The 27,810-nt window shown below is 37.5% G+C and overlaps 1 protein-coding gene across 1 annotated transcript; it reads left to right on the plus strand.

Annotated features, from left to right (window-relative positions):
• Window positions 1-566: 566 nt before the first annotated feature.
• On the plus strand, window positions 567-27,668 carry LOC115419566 (retinol dehydrogenase 12). Its single transcript, XM_030134437.1, has 6 exons — window positions 567-836; window positions 17,226-17,465; window positions 17,765-17,854; window positions 20,785-20,973; window positions 22,088-22,197; window positions 27,129-27,668. The coding sequence occupies exons 1-6, from the start codon at window positions 680-682 to the stop codon at window positions 27,306-27,308; spliced, it is 966 nt and encodes a 321-aa protein (XP_029990297.1). The 5' UTR covers window positions 567-679; the 3' UTR covers window positions 27,309-27,668.
• Window positions 27,669-27,810: the final 142 nt, after the last annotated feature.

A 27,810-nucleotide genomic window follows, 5' to 3' on the forward strand; every position in this document is an offset into this window, starting at 1 on the left:
AACCACATCCCACAATTTCTTTATGCAGTGATCAAGTTACAACAGAAATCACCAGCTAAAGCAAACAACTGAAAAAAAAGGAATGTGTAACAATCATTTGCCTGTTAGTCTGACTTCAAATCAGCACAGCTTGTTGATGTGACCATTATTGGTACACTTTAAACAGGTAAGCCAACTGAGAATAAGATGCTTTTCTTCTCAGACCAAACTATAACAAAAAATGTGGGAATATTTAACATTTACCAAAATAGGAAACCCTTTTATTTAAATTAAACATAAAACCATTAAAGCATAAAATGAAATTTATTTGCAGTAGAAATTAGAGCCAAATGTGCCATATTTTCATGAGGGTAAGTTTACATTAATTTGTTTTGATCATATTTTGCTGTAATATGGGCAAAAGTCTGTGTTTTCTTAGTTTCCTTTATTCCAAAGTTCATGGTGAGAAGAATCAGATGCCCTCCTGAACACTACAAACCCTTTAAAACCCACCCCCAGACCCTCCAGCCCCAGTGCTCCTCCACTGCCTCTGTTTATCAGCTGTATCAGACTTTGACAGGCTGCACGCGCTAAACTCTTGGGCACGCCTACTGGACCTGGACCTACTATAAAGAGCTCGCGACAGTTCTCGGGATCCAGTTTTCATACATTTTGATAGACGCTCTTCTCTGGCAGTGAAATGTCTTGGCTGAATATATTTTATCACCCGCTGTGGGTTTTTTCCACGCTGCTGCTGTCGTTTGTTGTGCGTCTGCAGCGGAGAGGACCTTGGGATCCGCGCGCCTGCACCGTCCGCCTCAATGGGAAGACGGCTATAGTGACCGGAGCCAATACAGGTCAGGAGGTCCACTTATTGGTCTGTCTGTCTGTCTGTCTGTCTGTCTGTCTGTCTGTCTGTATGCGGTCACATTTCAAGCATTATTGATATGTTTTATCATATCATTATTTTGTAATTTTAGTATGTTATAATTACAAGAATAAAATTATTTTACTTGTAACTAGAGATTATTATAGACTGTCAAGATGTCTAACATGTTGCAATTGCCAAGAGATGTATTCCTACACTGTAACAAGGATACAGTGAAATGTACAGTAACTTGCTGACAGCAATTAGCAAGTAAGTTGCTGTATTACATTCTACAGCATACTTACTGTATATTAAATTACAGTACCTGTAAAATACTGTAATTAGGGGCTCGGGCATCGACACGAGCACCTATTACTCTCCTGCGCGTTTATTATTTTTCTTCATCATCAGTACTACTACCACAACTACTACTTCTAGTACTACTTGTACTACTACTAATACTACTACGACTACAACTACAACTACTACTACTACGACTACAACTACAACTACTACTACTAGTATTACTTCTACTAATAATAATACTACTAATCAGTGGCGGCAGGGGAAGCTCATTGTCGGCTTACATTTAAAAAAAAAAAAAAAAAAAAAGAATTAAGAAAATGCTCAGTGACCTTATCGTACCAAGTAGGCGTCTTTCCCAGGGACTGGACCAGTGTCCTCTCTGCTTAGATTGCCTTGGCCCATTGTGTTGTGGGTGTAAGACTTCAGCCTTTTTAAACAACAGATGCTCCTTTCACTCCGACCTAGCCGACAGTTTGATTGATTTAACTATCTACAAAACGATATTAAACTCGAACAAGAAATGATTAAATTATGTAACTGAAACAAGAAAACGCTGAAATTATGTTACACTGAAACAAGGAAGTCCAATGAGTGGGTTTCATTTACAGTGAATGAGTAATTTCGTAGTAGTTTCTCTCTTGAATTCACAGCAGAATGTGCGACAGTATTAAATAAAACTGTGTCAGTGAAGGAGTAGATCTGAAAACAGCTGTCAATCAAACGGGATTCACCCTTTCGACCGATCCTCCAATCAGCATGTAGGATTCTGGCGTCCAGCCCGGCCGAGCTCCGCCCACAGCTCCATTCACCCCCAGAGACGCCCAGCGTCTGGGGGCGGGACAACATCGTGGCATTTATCCAATTACCGTCCAGTTTTGACGCAATGAAAAAAACTGTTCCACTCAGTCCCACTGAAGCCCAGAGACGCCCGCAGTCTACGGACAAATGCACTGAGCAGAGGTATATGAGAAAACAGCGCAACGGGAATGGATGAGAAGTGAACAACATCGCGTCCGTTAGTTTGTGATAAAGCTGATTCTGAACGAACTCATCTGTGAGATGAACGTGTTCTAACACATTTGTAGTCAATGAAATGTCAACACAACCGAACATATTTAATTTTCGTAATTTTAGGGGAAGCCGGGCTTCCCTTGCAGTCTATGAGAAATCGCCACTGCTACTAATACTATTAATACTACAACTACTTCTACTACTACTGCTAAAAAGACTACTACTACTACTACTAAAAATACTACTACCACTACTACTACTACTACTAAAAAGACTACTACTACTAAAAATATTACTACTACTACTACTACTACTAGAAGTACTACTACTACTAAAAATACTACTACCACTACCACTATTAAAAATACTACTATTACTACTACAACTACTACTAAAAATACTACTACTACTACTACTGCTACTACTATTAAAATACTACTACTACTTCTAAAAATACTACTACTACTACTAAAAATACTACTACTACAACTAAAACTACTACTACTACTACTACTAAAAATACTACTACTACTACTACAAAAAATACTACTACTACTTCTATTACTACTACTAATGGTGACGTCCGTCAGCCACCAAACTTTGACACACAGATTGTCCATATAAAGTGAATGGGAGTTCAGAACACAGAATTCCCCTCCGACCATGAAGTCTTTGGCAACGTCGAACCGACATGCCCCCCCGACCCCCGTGCCCCTCTCACGATTTCCACGTGTGGAAATTGTCTAGTTGTCATAACAGTACCAATCACAGTACTGTAATTACTATTACAGTACTGTAATATGGTGATATATTTTGTATCACAGCAAATAGTTGACTACTGTGAAATGGAAATTTGGGGTATTTTATTGAATACTCCAAAACAAAAACAATCACTCAACTTTTTGTTTTAAAATGATGAAGCCAAAAAAAACATGTAGATGTGTGATATGTGCATAAATTTTAGACTTACATTTCTCATGGAACCAATAAAAGCCGTTCTTGCTTTTCTATCTTTTGCATGGTGAGTAAAAATAAAGAACTGCTGTTTGAAGTGATAATTTGGATTTTTTGAAGTAATACAGTTGAGAAAATGTTATGGCAAAGGAATGGGCTGTCTGATGGCGATGTAAAAAATGGGAATATCCTTTATTTAGCGCATTCTTGAACCAGTATTGATTTATTTGGGTGGGCTTTGTTTTAGGTGGTTAAAATTCGCTTAGAGCTGAAAAGAAATGTTGAAAATACAGCTGAAAAAGTTGAAAGTGTGGCTTGTTGAAGATTTCTACAATTTTACAATTTCATTTAGCAGACGCTTTTGTCCAAAGCGACGTACAACATAAGTAAGAATTTAGACTTGAGGGAAAAACCCTTAGTAAGTGCAAAAAGTGCTTCAAGTTTGATTGGCCGCAGGCGCTGCCATCAAGTACTAGAAGAAGTGCTGATTTCTCCATAAACTATTAAAAATTTTTGGCATAAAAAACTGAATATTTAAAAAAAAAAAAAAAAAAGAAAAAAAAGAAAAATATAAATATAAATACAAGCACTAATGTCCTAAAGAAACTGAACATTTTAAAGTTTGAACGGTGAAAATCTGTGAAAATCAGATACATTTTGAGTACTATTTTACTTGTGGAGTAGGTGGTCACATAACAAATACTTGCTCCCATCCCTAGTGAAGAATATTAAGAACAAATACATGGTTACCTCTGGATAAATTCCAGTGATGTGGCTGCCTCCTCTGGACATTCAATATTGAACATGTAGTATGACCCAAAGAGGGCAGCTACAAAAAAAATCCCGCTCAAAATGACTGTATTTTGATTTACAGTAAAATATATTTTACTGCAGAATTCACCCGCCAATTAATTTTGCCCATGATGCTTTGCAGATCTACAGCAACATACTGTATACAGGTTCTACAGTAAGCATTTGCTCATTATACAGTAATAATGCTGTGAAAACTATAGAAACTTGTTACAGTGTATGTCAAATTAAGATAAAACGAACTGAAAGAGTAGCAGAAAATACTGAACTTTTGAATACCCTAATATCTAAACATGTAGGCATCAAAACATCGTAATGCATGTAATTCTAGCATGAATATGCAATATATACTGTGTTCTATCAGGAATATGTAATATATCACCACAATAGTTGTCAGAGATATATATTTCTTAAAAAGTTTGTTTGCTGCTATGAATTTTTTTTGCGAAAAGGTTAACTTTAAGACATGCTGTCCTTATATCATATGTCATTTTTATTGTGATAAAGGTACAAAAACAAAATGATCATATTTGGAAACTAGAGATTCTAGGCTTTTTTCTGATGTATAACATGCTGCAATTGCCATGGGTAAATGGCTACAATATATAAGTCAATTTGTGGCAAAAATGAACCACAAGAGCAGTGGAAAATATCGCGCTTCGGAGTATCCTAAAGCATGATGTCAAAAAGTACACTGGGAATGAGTTGCTTTAGTGTTACCACTCAATTTCACATTTAGGACACCACAAAGGTAAAAAAAAAAAAAAATCAGGTGACATTTTGATGTGTGGGGGGGGTGCATGGTAGGCTATCCTGGCTCCCGGACTAATATTCACAAAACAGCTTCTACCTTGAAAACTAAAACGGATATCGACTAACTTTGTATTATCAGCTTGTAGGAAGTGGGATATAACTTTCATTTGGTACCAATTTTGTTGACCTTCGATGACTTTGAAAGGTCATGGTTTTCAAAATACCCAATTTTTTACCGTAACTCCCTCAATTTTGCAGATAGAGAAAAGCAACTAGTATCAGGTTATAAAGTGTGAAAATATAGGTCAAAGTTCTCTTTCAAAGGCCTATGACAGTTTCATGTTTTATCTTGTATGATACACATGCAATGTTGCAAATGCATATAAAATGTTGTTTTAACAGACAGATACCATAGTAATGTCATGGAAGGTGAAACTCGGGTGCATTGTCTTAAGACTGAGCAGCTGGGAGAGGTCCTTTATTCTTGCTGTTGTTATCAAATGAACATGAAGTCATAACTTGGACTAAAAAGTGTCACCAGGTGATTGAATCGTGGTCAAGGTCAAGGGGCTGATCTGCCTTGGTGGAGGTCTGCACTCTCCAAGTGCTTTTCTAGTTTTGATTTGAAACATTCACCTCCCAAATGTGGATAAAAAAACCTCTGAGTTCACTCTAACTCTGTGAAAACAATCACACTGAGTAGCACACCTATAAATGGAACTAATTTCTGATTCTTGTCAAATGTTAGCACGTAGACCTACAGTTGTGTTCAATAATGAGATAATCTTTATGTTTTTTCTTGGTGCTATAAGTAGCACACTATAGCTGACAGAATGCATGATCCAGTGCTATTTAATGCTAACAATAGCTGATGTAGCCTGGTCACACTAACAGGCCGGACATGAAAATGAAAGCAGACATTAACCAATATCCAAGGTACAAAGGGGCAGGTGAACCATGAATGTATGTATACTGAGTAATAAATGGGAAACAGGTGAGTAAGGCTTAGCGATCAAGATTGTAGAGAAAATTCCAGGTAAAAGGATTTATGAGTGGAGAATTAGTGAAACAGCAGGATGGAATGTGAAGAATGAGAGACAACAGACAAAACAAAGAAATATGGGGGTAAAAAAAACACAGTAAGATGCACACCAACCTGTTAATCAAACACTTTAGCACTGGAGTACCTCAAGGCTGTGTGCTTTCACCAATACTTTTCACACTGCACACCAATGACTGCTGGAAAGTCCACCCCAGCAATTTTATCTTTAAATTTGCAGATGACACAGCAATTGTAAGTCTTCTGCATAAGAACATGGACACTTCTGTATACATGATGAGATCAACACCTTCATTAAGTGGTGTGACAAGAATCATCTGGTTTTAAATATGACAAAAACACAAGAGATGGTTCTTGTCCCGAGACAAGTGACCACACACGAGCCAGTGGTCATCAAAGACCAGATTGTCAATCAAGTAGCCACATTCAGACACCTAGGGGTCCATATTGATAACCTTATTTGCTGGAAACCACACATAGAAAACCTGTGCAATTAAACTGCAGCAAAGACTGTATTTTTTAAGACGATTGAGGCTGTATGGGGTCAGCAAGCAGATGATGCTGATTTTTTACAGAGCTATCTTGGAGAGCCTCATTAGATACGGCATCACAGCAACTTATCAGTCCAACTGAAGAACAGGCTGGCCAATATGCACAAAACAGCAATGAAGATTATAGGTATGAGAGAATATCAGTCCATAGATAATCTGTATAACCAGTCGGTCATGAAACAAGCAACAAAAATCTCTTCAGACCTGACTCATCCATTGTCCTCCGAAAACAAACTTCTTCCATCAGGAAGAAGATTTCGTATGCCAAAGTGCAAAACCAACCGCCTCAAATTATCATTTTTCCCAACGTCCATTAAGCTGCTGAACAATGTTAAAAATAGGACCAATGGCCCCGTAGCTTACTGGCCAAATTAAAAGCTTTGGGAAATGTATCCAGATGCCATTTATTATCACCCAATTATGTGTATTTTATTATATTACAGAAATAGCCCATGTTTTGGTCATATTCCAATCAGATCTGTAAAAAATTCAAATTCCAAGTTGATATCGGACACCAGAGGGTGTCTTCATTGTGGCTGGGGACTTCAACCAGGCCAACTTGAAGACTGTCCTCCCAAATTTTTATCAGCATGTGGACATTGCTACCAGGGGTGAGAAGACATTGGACTTGGTATACACCAACATTAAGAAGGCTTTCGGAGCAGCCCCTCGCCCTCCCCTTGGCTCCTCAGATCACCTCGCTGTTATGCTGACCCCAGCATACAAGCCCCTGCTCATCAGAGGTAAGCCCACCTTGAAACAGGTAAAGGTGTGGCCCGAAGGAGCCATGTCAGCGCTGCAGGACTGCTTTGAGAACACTGACTGGGACATGTTTAAGGAGGCTGCAACTGATGATGGACACACAGATGTGGAGGAGTATGCTTTAACTGTAAGTGCGTACATTCAGAAGCGTACAGAGGACATCTGTGTTACCAAGATTGTTAGAACTAGGGTCAATAAGAAACCATGGATGACCAAGGAGGTACAGGCTGCACTGAGAGAGCGTGATGCTGCCTTTAGATCTGGCGATGCTGGGGCTCTCAGAATAGCCAGATCTAACCTGAAACGGACCATCAGGGCAGCAAAGCACTCTCAAGGGCAGCAGATCCATGGCTTTTTCCAGGACCCAGGTAACACCAAACGTCTGTGGCAGGGCATCCAGTCCATTACTGGTTATAAAGCTGCTCACTCCCCCTGTCAGGACAATATAAGTTTCCTTAACAAACTGAACCAGTTCTACGGACGGTTTGAGGAGTTAAACACCACCCCCCACCCCGACGAACAGGCACTCAGGCTTGAAACAGCAGATGTGTGGAGGACGCTGAGAAAGGTCGACGTACGGAAGGCGGCGGGCCCTGACAATATTCCCGGACAGGTTGTCAGGGAATGTGCAGACCAACTGGCCTGTGTCCTTACTGACATTTTCAACATCTCGTCTCAAACTGCCGTCCCATCATGTTTCAAGGCTGCCACTATAATACCAGTGCCCAAAAAACCAAACCCCATGGACCTTAATGACCTCCATCCTGTAGCACTGACCCCCATTATAATGAAGTGCTTCAAGAGGTTAGTTAAGGATCACATCATCTCCAAACTCCCACCATCACTCGACCCATTCCAGTTTGCATACCAGCCGAATCGCTCCACAGAGGATGCTGTCTCCTCTGCAGTCCACCTGAGCCTGGAACATCTGGAGGGGAAGAACACCTATGTGCAGATGCTGTTCTTGGATTTTAAGTCAGCATTCAACACGATCATCCCCCAGCATCTGGTGTGCAAACTGGGGCACCTGGGTCTCGGCACCCCCCTATGTAACTGGCTACTGGACTTCCTGACCAACAGAACCCAGTCTGTTCGGGTGAATAACAACTAGTCCAGTGTCATCTCCCTGAACACCAGTTCCCCACAGGGCTGTGTTCTCAGCCCGCTGTTGTTCATCCTGATGACCCATGACTGTTGTCCCAGGTTCAATTCCAATCATGTTTTTAAGTTTGTGGACGACACTACCGTCGTGGGTCTCATCCAGGATGACAATGAACTGGCCTACAGGGAGGAGGTGAAACATCTGGTGGACTGGTGCAGGGTCAACAATCTGATCCTTAATGTCAACAAGACAAAGGAGATGATTGTTGACCTCAGGAAGACCCGGCCCAGTCATACACCTCTCCTCATCAATGACACTGGAGTAGAGGTCATCAGTAGCATTAAGTTCTTGGAGGTGAAACTCACCGACAGTTTAATTTGGACTCTTAACACCACGGCTCTGGTGAAAAAAAGCACAGCAGTGCTTGCACTTCCTGCGTCGGATGAGGAGAGTCTCATCCCCGCCCCCCATCCTGACCACCTTCTACAGAGGCACGATAGAGAGTGTATTAACCAGCTGTATCTCTGCCTGACTGGAAGGCCCCGCAGAGGGTGGTGAGGACGGCGGAGAAAATAGTGGGAGCCCCGCTCTCCCCCGTCCAGGACATTGGGCGCAAGTGCTGCTTGTCCAGAGCCCAGCGCATCTCCTCCGACCCCTCACACCCACACAACGGACTGTTCACGCTGCTGACCTCGGGCAGATTCAGAGATAGTTTCTTCCCCCTGGCCATAAGACTGTTGAACAGCCAAGGAAAATAGGACTTGTTCCAAATCTGCTGCTGCCTCATTAGTGCAATAATTTGAAGCACTTTTATTGCACTATGCACTTTAGTTTTTAGTCTTTTAGTCTTTTAAAAAAATTTTATACATATATATAGATATACATTTTAAATGAGTACAGTATTTTAGGCTACTTTATACTTCGCAAGGTGTGTTTTTTTGTTTTTTTTTTGTAAACTGAAACTGTTGTGAGCAAAGCACCGATATTTTGTTTAATAAAATACTGATGGTGAATTTACTGAATGACAATAAAGTAAGTCTGAAGTCTGAAGTCCGATATCATTGATACTTACTGATTTATTGTATCAATCCACTTCCTATCTCTTATAAAGGGAAAAATTTTCAAAGTCGCACCAAATCCAGAATCAGGTACGGATCGAAATAATTTCAATCCCTTGTGTTGACATCAGCATAAAGAAGCTGTATACCAAGTTTGAAGTCAATCAGAACAGTAGTTTCGGAGAAGAAGACAATTGAAAATTTTCCCCATAAAAGCCTGTGTTAAATTTTCCGTAAGTTCCTGGATCCAGAAGAAGATCCTGATCAGCATGTGGATATTATGTTTTGGTCATCTCCCCATCAGGGCTGGACTGTAGAAATTTACACTTGATATCATTTATATTTACTGAGTTATTGCATCAATCCACTTCCTATCTCTTATAATGGGGAAATTTTTTAAAGTCACACCAAATCCAGAATCAGATCCGGATCCAAATAATTTCACTAACTTTTGTTGACTTCATCATAAAGAAGCTGTATACATTTATTTTACTTTACTTACTTTACAGCAACCAAGTCATTCTAAACACTAAATCACGATTTTAAACTTTAAGCAGAATCATATGACCAGTGGTGATGGAATATGTCAGTGCTGGTGACAACAAGCATAAAAATTGACAAATATGTAAAAAAAAAAAAAAAAAAAAAAAAAAATAGTACCTTATGGGCTGGATCAGCTAAGATCCCAATTTGCGTGTAGTAATTTACGTGTGCAATCTAGAATTTTGCATGTGGGGTTGAACCGCGGTTTGTGGGTGATTTACTAAGAGTGTGTACATACCCTAAATGACAACAAGTGCAAACGTGTTGGAGACATTTAAATGAAGGTTTTGCGTGCACTACTGGTTGTTGTCATGGAAACAGTACACTAGAAAAACTGCTTTGGGATACGCTAGCACTAATGGCGGTAACAAAAAAAATCTGGAATCTCCCCTTGTGGGACTAATAAAGGAGTATCTTATCTTATCTTGTCTTATCTTATCTTATCTTAACAGTGCGCTGGAATGATCCAGACGTAAGGAAATGTAAACTTGCCAGGACTTTTGTCATTGCAGGTATTGTGTGACTCCTTCTTGTGGTTGGCTCCAAATCTGCTATGACTTCCTCCAACAGCTCCAAAATGACAAGGCTGGATAGGCGACATGTTTTAATGAGTGTTTCCTCATTTATTCCAAGAATGTTAACACGAGGGTGAAAAATGTGTTCTCTGTATCTTGTTTCATTGTTTCAATGTCTCCTTCTTGCTACAATAACCGCAGCCATGTGTGCACAATTACGCATACAAACCGTTTGCACCTCCCTTTGAGACGTGTTAAATATAGATGCAGTTTCTATGAGCAAAATTGTTTTCGTGTTTGATAAATCACTTTGCGTGTGCTACAATAATATATTTACATTTTCTCCTCTCAGCACACACATAATTGCATGTAAATGCCCCATATTGCAGCAATTGTACTGACTGGATGCAGATGTGCTCTTTTGCACCTTTGAAAGATGCATCCCTTAGTGCACACTGACAGTAAATCAGTTTGTACATTTTTTTTGTGTGTGCAATGAGTTTGCACACATTTTTATACACGCAAACCTTTAGTAGATCCAGCCCTATATGTAAAAATGGCTCAAATGACCAATTCTTGAATGACCGGAGTGCAACTCAACATCATGAGTTTGAGTTACATTATTATTTTTTCAATCTGTTATAGCTTCTGAGGTTTAAAGTCCAACTGTCCTTCATTCAGACTCTGCCAAAATTTGTGCATCTTCTTAAGGTCAATACTTAGATTTCTAAATTAAAACCCCACATTGACACAATAACATAGGCTGAAGATTTGCACTTTTTGTCACTGAAATATGTCAAGTTTAGAAGCTTGAGAGCTTCTTTAAATATATTCTGAATACTAAATACAGTTCAAACAGTTCAAACCTAATTAAATAGTGATTTTTAGTTTGGCTTTTATTAGGTAGTAAAACGGGTGCAATAATTTCAGAGTCCCAAGTGCTTGTGCATAAACATAGGTCTTGTGATTCTCTGTCAGACAAATGTTGCTGATGTACTCCTGTTGCAGCCAGGGTTTGGTTCTGGACTTCTGCTGTGTGTCGTCACTCCTCTTACTCCCATGTTTTTCCCTACTGTCTGTACTATAAATGCATATTTCCCCTGGAAATAAATAGAGTTGATTTGAAACTATATCTGTAAATACCCAAAACATACTTAAAAAAGGAGAGGAAAACAATGTATTGATCTTATGTAAATCTGTTCTGTTAGTTTGAGTCTCTTGAGCTCCCTCCCTCCGGGTAGAATACAGACATTGTTGTTGATCCCTTCAGTTTCACAAGGTTAACATAGCTCAGCCTATCTTTTTTGTTTTGCCTATTGTTCCCTGTAAACATAATCTTTGCCTGAAACTCTCCGGAAAGAAAGCAAAAATCTTGCAGCCTAGTTGTCACCCTCTGCATTCATTGTGCACTGAATAAAAGTCCTCTAAACAGGCCACGATTTGGACCTGATTTTTTTTTTTTTTTTTTTTTCAGTATAATTTTTGTTAAAGATACCGGGAATTTCAGCATTCTTTCTTTACAATCATAGGAAGTTTATTTATTCTGACTACAGATTATGAGAAACACTGAAACTCACTGAGAAAGAGGGTGATTTGTAGGAATCGAGGTACGCAAGCATGTGAACACTGAGTTTAGAGAGTATTTCTCATGCAAGTGTTTATGAGTTCGGATATACCACTGGTGGTTGTCAAACAAGTCAGGCAGCAAGTGAGCAGACGTTGGCAGTGACTGTATCGACAAGGAAGCATGGAGGATTTGAAATAATCTTTTGCATGCACAGTTCGAAAGTAGCTGGAGTTGTTTTTACCACATGGATTCATGCAAAGAACAGGCAAAGAGCAGATGATAGTTCCAATGCACCACATATACAAGTGACTGATTAACACATGGAAGGGAAACAACTGAAACACAAAGGATGACAAGCTGCGTAGCCATTAGGATTTTATGAGTTGTGGCAGTAAAAGTTTAGATTAACAGAGTCATAACTTCCATCAAGCGGTTTGAAAAATTAACAAGTTTTAAGAGGACTTGGTGTCAAAGGTACGGTGGCCCAGAGGTGTAACAGCCCAAAAAAATTATCCACAACAAGATAAAAAAAAAGAGAACAGTCCAAAAAATTATCCACTGGCCCCAAAAATTATCAACTATAAGAAAAAAACAGAGAACAGCCCAAAAAATTATCCACTATAAGAAAAAAAAAAACCCTACTACTTTTTCAATTAAGGGGGTGCTGTTTACCCAAAAGGTCTCTTGCTTTAAAATTAAGGCCACCACAAAAAACAAAAGCATATTTTAATATTTTAAATATAATTTTATTTTAAAAATAACTTTATTTTTAGCGCACCGACCTCCACTTCTGGTAGGTTACTTCCTTAGCATTAGCCACATTAGCTGAAGGCCTTAAATATTTTCAGCCTATGCTTTTATTTTTTGTGGTGGCCTTAGTTTTAAAGCAACAGACCTTCTGGGTAAACAGCACCCCCTTAATTGAACAGGTGGATGATGTTTTTTTTTCTTATAGTGGATACGTTTTTTGTACTGTTCTCTTTTTTTTTTTTTTCTTATAGTGGATAATTTTTTGGGCTGTTCTCTTTCTTTCCTTATAGTGGATAATTTTTTGGGCTGTTCTCTTTTTTTCCTTATATGGATATTTTTTGGGCTATTGCACCTCTGGGCCACCACACAAAGGCATGTGGTGGCTGAAAATAATCATCTTATTGTTGAACTGTGACGGTAAAACAGAGGTTTTGATGTGGAAAAAGATCTGAGTGTACTTCCTCTAACAGGGGTTTTTAAAGTGGGGTACGTGTACTTGGAAGAAACCCAGGGGGTATTTGAAATCTGTTGGGGAAAAATACATTAAATAAATCATCATGTTCTGAATACAAAATAAATAATGAGAATTAATACTGAAATATAAAACACAATGAATACATTCATATAATAATAAAATTGACACACTGCCGTTATTTCATTTTAAGATTTACATTTTTTTTATTATTATTATTATTATTATTATTATTATTATTATTATTATTATTATTGTCTGCCATCTTGTTTAAGCTTTGGTAACATTTTAAGAACATTTCTGTTGTATATTATTCAACATGAGTTTATTTGAGTAATTATGTAATTACTTTTTGTTGATGAAAGGTTCATTTATTCATTCATGATCATTTAATATATTAATATTTTTCTTAGCAAGAAGCCGCTTTTCAGTTTATATTTTGCACAAAATTTGCTTATGAAGATTTGCTATTTTTAATATATTAAAGTTAAATATATGTTGTTTGTTCACAAAGTTTTCTAAATAAAAACATACACCTTTGGCACAGGAAGAAATTTTGCCTCATTTTTTTTCAATCAAAATTGCTGAAGCGAGAGTTGGCGATACTTGGATAAAAATATATGTTCCAGGGGTACTCCGCTGTAAAAAGTTTGAGAACCACTGCTCTAACAAATTAAGCCCTTATGACTGGCAAACCCCAACAAGACCTACAATTATTGTTTTTCCAAACAATTTCCTGTTCTCTTTCTTATCAGCGTCTCCACTTCTTCCTCCTTGCCTAACATTTGGCAGTAGGCAATTACTGCATCCTTACTCTAAGCAAATGCTCCTTCTCATCCATCTGTGATTCTTAAGTGGAAAAGATCTGATCACCTGACAAACCAGTCATAAATTAGTCATTTCTTGTAATTTATTAAACTCTTGTCCTTGTCTGAGTTTTTCATTGAATTAAAACAATGACCCACTGCTGGATGTTTTCAACAGCTCAAGGTCTGGTGTACGGTTGTTTCTGTTGTTGCACTTCTGCACATGTGTTGTGAATTATTTCACAATCATGAGTCCCAGGAGTGGAATTGAACATCCTGTTGAGTCATTGAATTCATCACTCTCCATACCTTTTGTCTATATGCTCACTGCTAAAGCTGGAGGTTTGAAGCAGAACTAGAGCATTTAAAAGAATTTGGTTAAGTCTTCGATAGAGTCTATTAGAAAGTTGCATGAAAACCCAACTATAAAGGACGTCGGTCATAGCTGTTCATGGTTTTGACTCATGAAGACCCAGTGCTACTTTTGTGGCAGCTCCCAAATGAATTTTTCTCTACCGTATATTTAACCTGTCTTTAGTGATTTATCACCATTGATTGTAATATTATCCTCCTTATTTTGCATTTTTTTCAGTGTAAATCATGTAATTTCCTCTATTTAACTGACTGATCATGTAGATGTTCATAAAAGCTCAGATTAAAGTAGAGGGTTATATCAGAAACAGAGAAAACTGAGGAAAAATGAGTTTTTCACCAAAGATCAATAATTGAACATAAAAACAAGTGTATCCATGCACTTGTCATTGATCCAACTCCGTGAGTTTACTGGTGAATCAATGTTGTAGAAGATGACGGTGTTTCTACGCTAACTACAGAGCCTCTGAATGTCCAAATGGGTCATATCTGATGACCATGACAAGATAAATAACTGTATTTTACACCAAATATTTACATGAATTGATAGGATTTTGGGGTCTTTATGGGTTAATCTACAACAGGACTCCACTATTATTCCTCAGATGGATGGTTACACAACTGCAGGTGTACACTCAGAGCTTTATTATCAGGATTTAGTTGTCATCTTTGATTAGTCATTGGAAAATTTGTTAGAGAATAGTGTCTCTTAAATTTTTCTTGCCTCATCTTTGGTGTCTAACATTTGGCTTGTGTGTTCTATCTGCATAAAGGTAAAGATAAGAGTGATGTTAGAGCTGCAATCATTTGTTTGTGAGTGTGAGCTGTGTGAAAAAGTTCACTGGATTTGTCACTGAGAGGCAGCTTTCATAATCAAATCACAAGGATTTAGTTCATGTCACTGATACAGGCATCCTTACAATCACAGAGGTTAAAGTGTGACAGGTTCAAAACCAAGACTCAGAAGAAACAGTAAAGATTTTGCAGACTGATTATAGTATCATCTGAATCCAAAAAGCGATCTATGTGAGTAGTGATACACAGATTGTACTGCTTGGAGGATTTTTTTTTTTTTTTACATTACTTGTCAGAGGAGACAAAAACCATATGGTATTGCCCTAATGATCAGCTTTAGGTATGGAGAAGAATGGTGATGTGGAGCACCATGTGTGGAGCTGGTGCATTTCATCGTATGGCATAATAAAAAAAATGACAGTTCTTTCATTGGAAAAAATCAAAATCTTACCAAGTGTATTTTTCTCATTTCTAATCAAAATATCTCATCACACTTAAAATGAGACATAATCTCCTAAAGAGTAACTTTTCAGTGAGATACTTGTTCCATTGGCAGATTTTTTTTTTTTTTTTTTTGCTTAATTCAAGTAAAAAATCTGCCACTGGAACAAGTGAAAATTATCTTGGTAAGATTTCTTGAAATAAGATTTTCAAGATCTATTGTCTAAAAATAAGTTTTTATATCTCATTGAAAAGTTACTCTTTAGGTGATTAGGTCTTATTTTGAGTGTGATGAGATATTTTGACTAGAAATGAGAAAAATACTCTTGGTAAGATTTAGATTTTTGCAGTGTTAAAATGTTATCTGAGGACATCAGCCAGGAAACTAAAACTTTGATCAAAATGTTATTTCATCAGGAAAATGACTTCCAGCAAAGTCCAACAAAGCAAAGGTTTTGGGCTTAAATTCAATAAAACATTTCAGAGCAGAACTAAAAAGGAGGTGGGCGCATGGATTCAGATCACACACACGTTTTAGAAATATTCCAGCAACACACAAATATTCAACCCTTCTAGGGGAAGGTTCACTCAGCTCTCTGTGATGTGTTGGGATATGCAGTCCCAAATACTTGTCTTGTTCTTTACCTTGAACATTTGGAAGAAACAGTGCATAAAGGAGACTGAAATCTTGCCAAGATCCCCCTGGTGGATGGGAAGAAAGCCATAACAAAGAACGGGCTTCAGACTGATGCTCTGTTTTACAAACAATGGCTTTCAATCATAGATGATATACTTGTCATGGAACATCTTACATATAAACTAAAGTTGAAAGAAAATCTTTATAAAAAACTGGGGAAAAAGGCTGACATTCAGGGAAAAATGTGTCTATAAAGGGACCTAAACATATTCTGACACAAACACGGGCTGTTCTTTTCATTTGTTTTTCTGTTCTTTTGTTTCTTTTCTTGCTCCTCAACCTGAAGAGACTGGATTGTATTATACTGATTAAAATGTGAAATAAATAAAAATTAAATTAAATTAAATTAAATAAAAAAAAAAAAAAAAAGGAGGTGGGTGCAAGGAAAACAAGAAACTTCTCTCTGTTGCATGAGTTCTGTGGAAGGCTACCCCTTAGAGATCAGTGGGATTTAAAGAGTAAAATCTGAGCTTCTTTTTGACAGACAAACTATAAACCATATTTAACTACAATGCTATTGTCTCAAAAACCCCATTTTCATCTTGCCGAGGTGGTACTCTGGTTCATGTTTAGCCTCCCCACAAGACTGGGGTTTGTTTACAAATCCCAGCCAAGTCAGCACTAATTTAGATATTATGTAAACATAAAAACTTTTTAGGAGAAAATGTAAGTCTGATTTGTATTTCCTTCACTGTGAAGTAAAGCTGATTTCAGTCAGTGAGAGGAAACAGTATTCAGTGCTTTGATCATGTTACCTGCGGTCCCAACTGAAACTTCTTTATTGTTACAGATGTTTCTCATTTTCTCCATTGCTGGACTTTTTTTTTGTTTCCACTTACATACTTGGCCACTGTTGCCCCGGAAAACATTTGCCATTTTTCCAGCTCTTGTTGTTTTGACCAATGGTGAAATAAAACACAAAATCTTAAAAACATGAATTAAGGTATTTTTTCCATTGTGAAAATAATATGACAATTTTACAATTTCTAAGACATATTGGTATTTTAAATATCAAATCCTGAAGACTGATTTTGCTTTCTCCTATTCTGCTAGGGATCGGGAAGTTCATAGCCTTGGACTTTGCTCGACGTGGGGCCCGTGTTATCCTTGCCTGTCGAAGTGAAGCCCGAGGGACGGCAGCGGTTAAAGAAATACGAGAGAAAACAAAAAATGATGACGTTCACCTCCGTTTGGTCGACCTCTCATCTCTGGAGTCTGTCAGAGAGTTTGCAAAAAGGATAATAGAAGAAGAGAAAGCACTCCACATCCTTGTCAATAACGCTGCAGTATCTGGTGATGCAACAGAAACATCACACAAAACTGCACATTTCAAAGCCACAGTAAACAACATTTCAAAAACAGACACAAAGCTGTCAATAAGTAATGCTAACCTGGCCAAGACTGACTTCATATGAGCCAATAAATCAGTAAATAAATATTCATATATATATACTGTATTCAGAACACTCCCGTTACACATCTGGAACATCTGGGGAAGTGACGTACTGCACCGTTTATTGGGAAAGTAACTCAACACAGACACTTTTCCAACATGTTATATAACCACATGTCAATCTGTTTTTCTCTTTTAGGTTTACCCAGGCAGATAACTAAAGATGGGTTCGATATTTCTTTTGCAACCAACCATCTTGGACCATTTCTTCTCACTAACCTGCTGCTGGGTGAGACCTTTAAACACCTACAACATTTGTGGCAGCTTCCAACTGAAGTTTTCTCTATATTTAACCTTTCCTGAGTGATTTGTCACCATCTAATATAATGCTATCCTCTGGATTTTGCATTTTTGGTTAAAAGCAAGTACTTGAATACATTTAATTAATGACATTGTAGATGTTTGCAAAGCCGAAAGAATAGTCAAACATTATTGTATGAAAAAAGAGAAAACTGAAGGGAAAAGTGGATTTTTCAGCAAAATATATCATCAATGAACAAGCATGATAAAAAAAACTGCATCTACAACCACTGCCATTTGTCAAACTACATGTGCTTTATTGGTGAAAACTTGTCGCAGATGATGATGGTGTATTGAACTTCTAATAGAATAAATGGCTCATATCTTATGTCGCTGAAAACGTGAAATATTAAAACATTTTGATAGAGTTAGTGGTTCAAAAGTTATTTTAGATCATTTAGTCGCCATAGGCTGTTTATGTCCTTGAGGCGTAGACAGATATCCTGTGAGTCAGTGAATATGAAAATCTTAAATGCAAGTGGTGTTTTTAGAATCTACTGGGGCCCAAGAGAAAAATGCTAATCAAAAATATACAAAATCTTAGAAAGTTACAAAGTTATCACTTCAAATGGTAGCTCCCAAGTTATTCAGTGCCTCTCTTCTGCTGTTCTACAGTTACAACAGTGTGTAAAACTAACTAGTATTGCATAGAAATGAATGATGGGAATGAACATCAACAAACAACCACCTTCATTGCAAAACACAAACTGCTTGATAAACACATAAGCATGTGCAAGTATTGGAATACAATTATTTGTCACTTATCACAGTTCTGTACACAGGAAGAATAATACAGGGTTCGTTTTTAGGGAGGTTTCCCACAGGGATGTCATAGGGAAGGGGCTATGGTGACAGTCCAGTTGCCACATTTTGAAACACTGCTGTGGAATAAAATTCAGCCTGGGGCTCTAAGAGGTCATCTGCCTGGTCTTTCACAATGTCTTGGTGTCTTGAAGGTCTTAAGTAAATAAATAAATCTCCCAACCGAGTGGAAAACACAACATATTTATCACCAGCTGACAGAGCAAAATATATAATAACTAGTGCATTGGCTCGCAGGGGTCCAGGGGTTCTAGATGTGGTAGTTTTTATGCTTTTGTGTATTCACGCATGCTGTACCGCATTTGTCCAGCAGGTCACCACCAAAGTGTTCTGGGTATAGCAAGGGGATTGTAAGGTGATTGTATTCTAAAATTACTAATATCTCCCAAAATATTGGTCCTATCAACCTGCTGTTTTCGCTAGTCTGTACCTTGACCAAAAATACATACATATGCCAAACTGCAGCACTCAGCTCTTTCCAGATTTTGTGTGAATCCCCAGACACACACACATGCACACACACAGAAGCCACTTGGCTTTTATAATATAGATATGATAAAGTATGTGGCATCAGTTTCCTAAAGAAAACAGAAGAAAAGTGAAGAGTCTCAGGAAGAATGTTCACCCTATTAAATACAAGTGAAATGTATATGAAAAGTTTCAGTAAAAAAACATAGTACTAGGCAAAAACAACTTGAATGACATATAAAGAATATGATGCAAAGACACAAAAAGATTAAAACAACATAAAAGATACAGAAAGGCAAAAATAACAAAATATGTAGAAAGATTCAGATAATGTGAAAGATGCAAAAAGATTAAAACTACATTTAAATAAATGTAAAAGGATTAAATAGCTTAAAAGACATAAGAATGGCATGAAAAAAACCTTTAATTTTGGAAGAGTCATTAAAACTGTAAATCTTTGGTAAGTCATGATGTATTTTGTAAGTTTGGGTCCTGATGAGATACTAAATTCCTCTTTTGGGTCTCAAGTGCAAACATCCCAGTCCCAACACTGCAAATTATTTGGTTCTTACCAAGATAAAGAAAAAAAAAAAAAAAAAAACTTAGATGTAGAAGTGTTAGATATTTACCGTACTTTCTGAGCTATAAGGTGCACCTATAAGCCGAAGGTGATACTTACACAGAAAGATGGTAAACAGAAAGACTATTTAAACATTTATTTCCATACCTTAACTGCTTTTTTTCAAATAGTGCCTGTAACATGGCAGTAAAATGGCAGTGGCACGGCTGGTTAAAAAACCTAGAAAAGCCCTTGATCTCTATCTTCATCTTCCTTTTGTCACTGAAACCACTGCAGTCATCATCTTCAGTGTTGGAGTTGAACATCCTTAGAAAGGCTCCGTCACACACCTTCTACGTCTCTCCTCCGTTGTTGCTCAATGGCACTTCCGTGCTGCAACTCCATTTCCTTCTTAGACAGACATATCGATTGCTTTTAACTTAAAAGCTGCAAAATATGCATTTCTTCGTGTGTTTTCCATGATAAGGGTTTGTGCATGACACGCAAAATGATTGTTAAAAATTAAGATAAAACCTTCTCCTCTCCCCATCACCTCTTCCACCTGTCTGTCACACTTTTGCACTTCCTGCTAGAGCGTCCCCTGGTGACCGTTAGCCTGTATAAATCTATACTCGAGCTGCATCACTGTATAAGCCGCAGGGTTCAAAATGAGAAAAAAGTAGCGGCTTATAGTCCGGAAAGTACGGTATGTTGTTTTGAGAGTCAATTTCTTATTTTAAGTGTTCATACATCTGTAGAATTCAAGAAATTTTGTCAAGTGAAATTCTCTTGCTGCATGGACAGATATTTCACTTGTTTTGAGTACCTTTTCCCTCAGATTTAGTGTTTTTATCTTGTTTTTAGACACCTCCTTTTTTGCAGTTAAATCATGAGGACCCCTGGTGATCACAAACAAATAAATAAATGTGAAGTGCATGACTGTCAGCTCTGTAACACACTGTATTATCATTTTTCTTGTTTTTTCATCCTCACTTTGCCTCTCATTTCAGACCTTATAAAGCAGTCAGCACCAGCCCGTATTGTCACTCTGGCCTCAGTCAACCATAAGAAGGGCAAAGTGGACTTCTCTCATTTTCAGGGCGAGAACCTTGTTTATCACATGGATAAAGTTTACAACCACACAAAGCTGCATAATGTTATCTGCACCAATGAGCTGGCACGCAGGCTCCAGGGAACAGGTACAGACACACCTGAAATTATTAGGTTTATCACTTTTTAGGGAAGATGATGTGCTTATCCTACATTTGAAGCCAGTTGAGATGTAACTATACAATACACAGTCTTTTGTCCTCTATAATCATTAGTCAACAGTCCATCATCTGACAAATTATTTCTTACAAAGTGAATGAGAGTTGTGTTGCAAACATGACTAAACTAGCAAGTGTGTTGCTTCTGTTGCTACATTTCAAGATGCAAGATTAGATCAGACTTGCATGTTTGGGTTGCAAGTACACGGTATGTACTTGTAATTCAAGTAAAACAAGTATCTGTTCTTTTCCTTTATGATTATTGTTGATAAAGAGTCAATACATCATGCTGTTGTTGAGACACATACAGATTTATAGCTTTAATGAAATCCTACAGTCATACTCTTCTCTCTTTAAACCAGCGTTTTTCAACCTTGGGGTCTGGACCCCATGTGGGGTCGCCTGGAATTCAAATGGGGTCGCCTGAAATTTCTAGTAATTGATAAAAATAATTAAAAAAAACTAAAAAAACAAAAAAACAACAACATACTAATAAAGAATATATGAGGAGTTTAGAGAGACAGTCCCAGTCCATAAAAGACATGACAAACTCTGAAGCTGAAACTGAAACACTGTGGTACTGTTTATCTTTCAAATGTTCATTGTGGCCGGTTTAAGATTCTGCAGCTCTTTCATAATTCATAGTTTGAGTTATTGTTTGTTCAGTATTAATTGTCAGCCTTGTAAATACAAGCTGGACTGACTGTACATATCCTGACCAAGGAAAATAAAATTCTCACTTTGTGCAGTAATCTACGCCTGGCTTTACTGCCTCCGTCCATAATAATATGCATTATATAGACTAAATGTCATCTAAAATTAATGCTTATTTGCAACATAGTATAGCAAACTATTACATGATCAAAAACAAATTAATGTTGGCAAAAAAAGTCTCCATTTTGAATGCCTGGGGTCACCAGAAATTTGGGTCACGAGCCAAAAAAGGTCGGAAACCATTGCTTTAAACCCTGTAAATGCCAGGATGCCTGTTTTTACTCTCTATAATGTAATTCATGTCTTTTTACGTGTCTGTGTGTGCATGTAGGTGTGACTGCAAACTCTGTCCACCCTGGCATTGTCATGACGGAGGTTTTAAGATACTATCCTCTTTACGTCCGTTTTATTTTCAACCTTATTGGAAGTTGCTTCTTCAAGGTGAGTAAACTGTATTTCTTCCATGTGCATGTGTTGTTTGTACTGTATGTCAGTTAACGGCTGCAAAAGTTCCCCCTGAACCTGGCACTGGTTTCAGAGAGTGTTTGGTGTGACTGGTAGGGTAAGTTTATTTTGAGTTTTGAAGAAGGCACCCATGAAAATAATGGTCTGTCAGGCTTATCTAACAACACAGATGCAAGATTTCATGAGGGTCCGGAACCAAGAGGTTTTTTTATAAATTTAACATGAATGTGGCCTCTTATAATCCATCATATTTTTTTTATATCCTCCTGAGACCCAGATACAGGTAAAGATTTTTGCTTTTTTACATTAAATAGCTGCCCTGAATGAAAACAGCATGATGCGACAGTTTTTTCGCGTACATTTTTTTAATGGAATATCCTGCATTGGACAGCATTTTTTTGTTTTGTTTTTGTTAAAAGTAAAAGTAAAACTGTGAAACTCTTATCCCCTACAGAGGACAAAAGTGCATTGCTGGGTCTCAGGAGGATATAAATGTATCACTTCACAACCATGAAATCATTTTATTTATTTTACTGCCATAAAGTGTCATTGAAACTTCATGTTATATATGCACAGGATGAAATTATTGATAATCGCAGTCTTTGCTAGTGATGGCTGTTGAAGGATTTATCACTGGTTATGTTCTGAGATTTAACATGTCATTGAAAATAAACAAGCTGCCTGTATAAAAGAAAGAATTAACACTTACAGTATATCCATACATACATAATCACAGACACACACAGTCACACATTCACAAATACATCCTGCACAACAATGTGAGCCTGGATATGTTGCATTCTGCTTTTCCAAAATACAATAAAAGGCAAATGTATTGTTTCCAAAGGGGTTTCAAAATCCCTAATGCTGCAGTTATGAACTCTGTGGACTTGATTTGTACGTATAAATAACGTGTACTCTGTCATTGTTGTAAGAACACTAGAGACAGCATGTGTAATTGTCCGCAGTAAAGATTGTTTTAATGATTACTAGCGAATGCCAGAACACACACAATGTCAAGCTTAAAATACTTCAAAAGAGACAAGTATTACCACATGTTTTGCAGAGACACATAACTCAGCATGTTAAATGGACTTAGCAGAAGGTTTATAAAAGTGCTAGGAAGTTCTAGGAATTCAGTTTTGCTCTGAAAAGTTTGAGTGAACACAACAGACAAATGATAAGCAGCTGTGAGTGCAGTGCCAGGTCACAATGACATATCCGTGGCTTTACTTCAGCTGTTTACTGCCACATTATTCTGTGACAGTGTTATGACTAGTAAAGAGTTAGGGGTGGTAATGTTTTGTGTAGTTTATTTTTGTCTCCTAAGATACATCTGTGGGTCATAGTGACAGTATATGTAGTCATTCATATGATCAGTATGGACACAGTTTATTTTTACTTTTGCATATGATGCACTGTGGGTGTAAATGCAGAAGTATGAATCTGCCTCTGATTAATAGTTGACTATAATCGGTCTGAAATGAACCGAAATGTCTAGTCCAGGGGTGTCAGGGGTGCCTCTTGGCCAGGACTCCCTTGAAAAAGAGGTTCTTAAATAAAGGTTAAATAAAGGTTAAATAAAATAAAAGTCAAACATATGGAAAGTGCAAAAATTACACAGAAAACACTGACAGTCAGGGGTGTCAATGAGTCCTGAAAAGTTATTTTCATACAGTTAAATGCAATAGTTTTCCGTTCCAGATGCCTGTGGCTAAATATATCATGCCTTTTTAGATCTACTGTGATCTGTAAGTTCTACTGCACATGTGTAAATGATAAGCTGAGGCCTAATATTGTTAAAATTGCCCTTGTTTTTTTTTTAAAGAAATTTCAGGTTATTTATGGATGCTCAGGTTATTACCCCACCTCCCTTCAGGAGGGCATTTTTGGTTCGGTTTGTGTGTTTCATTGTTTGTTAACACTTTAGCAGCAAAACTATTGGTTCAGTTCATACCTAACTGGGTTTATAGCCAGTGACCCAGAATAAATGTCATTACATTTTGGGAAAGGTAGGTCAAAGTTAAAGTTTTTTGTGATTTTTTTTTTTTTTAATTTTCCCATTTACTTATAAAGGGCGAAATAAAGGGCGGGGTTTGTTGTACCTGGCACCACTTGTTCGTATTTTTGTTTAAGGATAATTAATGAATGTAAACATTTTCATGCTGTAATTTTCCTTTTTCTTGCACCAAAACAAACTGAAAGTTGAGTTGAGTTGTCATTATTTATAAGTTATTATACTATTATTTTACTGATCTGGCCACTTGAGGTCAAAGTGTTCTGAATGTGGCCCATGAACTAGAATGAGTTTGACATCCCTGGCCTAGTCAATTAATAACTCCTGGAGTATGTGTTCAGAAGAAACACTGAGCTTTGGGTTGAGTAAACATTGTAATGCCTGTCTAAGCACCTACAGGTTTAGCAAAGTGCTGGATTTAGTCTTTTTGCACATCTTTGAAACATCTTATAAGCTTACATAATGTTCTTATTTAGCCACATTTTATTGATCACTACACTGGCAGAGCCTCCAAGCCCTCTCTGTAAGTCCACCAGGCCTGTTTTTCAGCTTCATTCTTGACTTTAGTAAGTGAAAGGTTCTGTTGAGGTCAGTGGATAACTTTGTCAGTAAATAGGATTCTTCCAGCGGACAACACTACACTTTGTGTGTTTTCATAGTCAGTGTCCGCTGATGTGCATTGTCTTGAATATGAGCAGACACAGCTGTCAGCAGTAATGTGACTGGACTGAAGTGAACTGAACAGCTCCATCATATTTGAGTTAGCGTGTTTGCAAAATAAGTAAAACTCAGAGCTGCTCCAAAATACATATAATGTAAAATAAAATATCTGAAGTGTAATCCCACTGACAGCCATTAGATGTTGGCTCCAAAAATACTGAGTCAGTATTTTTTCCTGGTGTCACTCCGGTCTCATTCATTTAATTTGGACACTAATAAATGCTCTGATTGTCCATCTTTAAATTATTGCTCTGTTCATACATTTTAAGGGTAAATAGAATGCTGTGAATGACAGTTCACTCACCTGCAGAACTGGACTTTCAGAGATTCTTTTTACTGAATCAAATGTACATTTTTCTCACAGACAGCCCAGCTGGAGTTTTGTTAAACACAGTGTAGTAACAAGACTGTAAAATGACTTTGTTATTCAAAAGTTTTAAGTTCATTGTTTACAGTCAGTAAACTAGCATTTAGCACTGGGAACCTTTGTACTCCAATTCTGCCCATGTTTTTATGCCACATAATTGTAAAATTATATGGCCTAGTCAACAGCATTCATTTTCTGAATCTCATAAATTTCAGTGGTTGGACACAGTTTAAACGTCTTATGGGGACAGCTGTTGTATTTTTTTCAGGCTGGTCTGTTTGCGGATGTGATTTCTCAGTAACTCCTTAGGAGAGCTTCTTCAACGTAAAACAGATGTCCAATTTGACTTAATGATGAACAGTTAGAATTTGGTGGTGTGGAAACAAATCATTTTGGTGCAGTTGTTAAAGCTGTATTTTCCAGGATGGTGGAGTGTTTTAGTTAAACAGAGGATGTTCAGCCTCTGCTTTGTTTGTTTGTTTGTTTGTTTGTTTGTTTGTTTGTTTGTTTGTTTTGTAAGGAATTCTAATGTTTAGATTAGATTAAATTACATTAGATTATATTGATCCCACAATGGGAAAATTTGACGGTTAAGACAGCAACAGAATAAAAAGCAAGAAAAAAAAAGAACACACATAAGGATAGTGCAAAAAACAAGATAGTACAAAAGCAAATAATATAGAGTAAAAAATAATAATAGTAATAAAGAACTTTAACCAGTAAAGACCCAGTGCTACTTTTGTGCCAGTTCCCAAACATTTTTTTCTTTCTAACATTTCTTACATGATTTATCAGCATTATTCCAATATTCTCCTCTATATTTTGTGTTTTTTCAGTATAAACCAGGTATATTTAATTTACTGATCATGTAGATGTTCATTAAAGCTCATATTAGAGTTAAGAATTATTACTAGCACATTGACCCGCAGGGATCCAAAGGTTCTAGATGTGGTAGTTTTTATGCTGTTGCGTATTCGTGCATGCTGTACCACATTTGTCCAGCAGTCCATAAGTCTGCCAAACTGCCGCAGTCAGCTCTTTACAGATTTTTTGTGAATCCAGAGACACAGATACACGCATACACACAGAGGCCACTTGGCTTTTATAATATAGATATCAGAAACAGATGAAACTGAAGAAAAAGTGACTTTTTCAGCAAAATATATCATTAACTGAACATAAACCCAGTGTGTCCATCCACTGTCATTGATCCAACTCCATGGGTTTTACTGGTGAATCAATGTTGGAGAAGATGACAGTGTTTCCACGTTCACTACAGAGCTTCTGAACGTCCAAATAGGTCATATCTGATGACCATGAAAAGACGACAAACTTCATTTTACACCACTTATTTACATGGATTGATAGGATTAGTGGATCAACAGGTATTATACATTTTAGATCAGCAGATGTTTTTGGTGGACAGTGGATGTTTGGGTCTTTATGGGTTAATTTTGGACGACTATAAAAACTATTCCTGCACTGATTGTCTGAGAGGAGAGTTGAAAGCAAGCCCTAACAGTCCGGGTCCTGGGTCTCATTTTCTACCACTTAGGATAATGATCTGCTCTCATTACATTCCTTAAAACAAACTCATAGAGGACAAGGAAGCCAAGTAATCAGATTACCGACAAACTTTATGTTACAGTGAAACTGAAAAAGGGTACAAATAACATTGTACACTCCAACATCTGAGACTTTTCACCAGTTTTGTTTTGTCCTGAATGTTAAACTGGTTATACTACACAAACATTTGTTGACTGTAATCTCATTTCCTCTTCACCATCCTTGCCTCCTTCACAGTCGGCAGAAGAGGGAGCGGTGAGCTCGATCTACTGTGCAGTGGCGGAGGAAATGGAGGGAGTGACGGGGAAATACATCGACAGTGATTGCTCCATGGTTCTCCCTGCTCCATTAGCTCGGGACACTGCCCTGGCAGTCAAGGACTTTGAGGTTTCTGAGAGACTGACTTCAAAGCTGTGAAATGGGTATCTTTGCAGATGGACATTTGATAACTGAAACAGGTCAAACATACCTGTTTAGCCTGAAAGGCTTGTGTTGAGTAAAAAGTGTTGAAATAATGTGAAAGTGATGAAGATCAACAGTAGGTTCTCCCAGCTCCTTGTGTTACACTCAATCCTAAATTAACAATTGTTTTGTTGTACTATGTTATCAAGGTCACATGTTATTATAGCTCTGATGACTACGCCCTACAGTTTGAATCAATCAATCAAATTTAATTCATATAGCGCCTAACAAAAGTTATCTCATAACACTTTATATTTAGAGCTGGAAAAAAACAGACTCTTAAGCCAATTTTCAGAAAACCAACAGAATCCTCTACGAGCAAACACTTAGTGACAGTGGCGAGGAAAAACTTCCTTTAACAGGCAGAAACCTCGAGCAGACCCCGACTCTGGAGGATGGTCATCTGCCTTAACCAGTTGGGGTTAAAGAGAGCAGGTCAAACCAAGAAAGGGGGAGG

This window comes from Sphaeramia orbicularis, chromosome 5, assembly GCF_902148855.1.
Source record: "Sphaeramia orbicularis chromosome 5, fSphaOr1.1, whole genome shotgun sequence".
NCBI lineage: Eukaryota > Metazoa > Chordata > Actinopteri > Kurtiformes > Apogonidae > Sphaeramia > Sphaeramia orbicularis.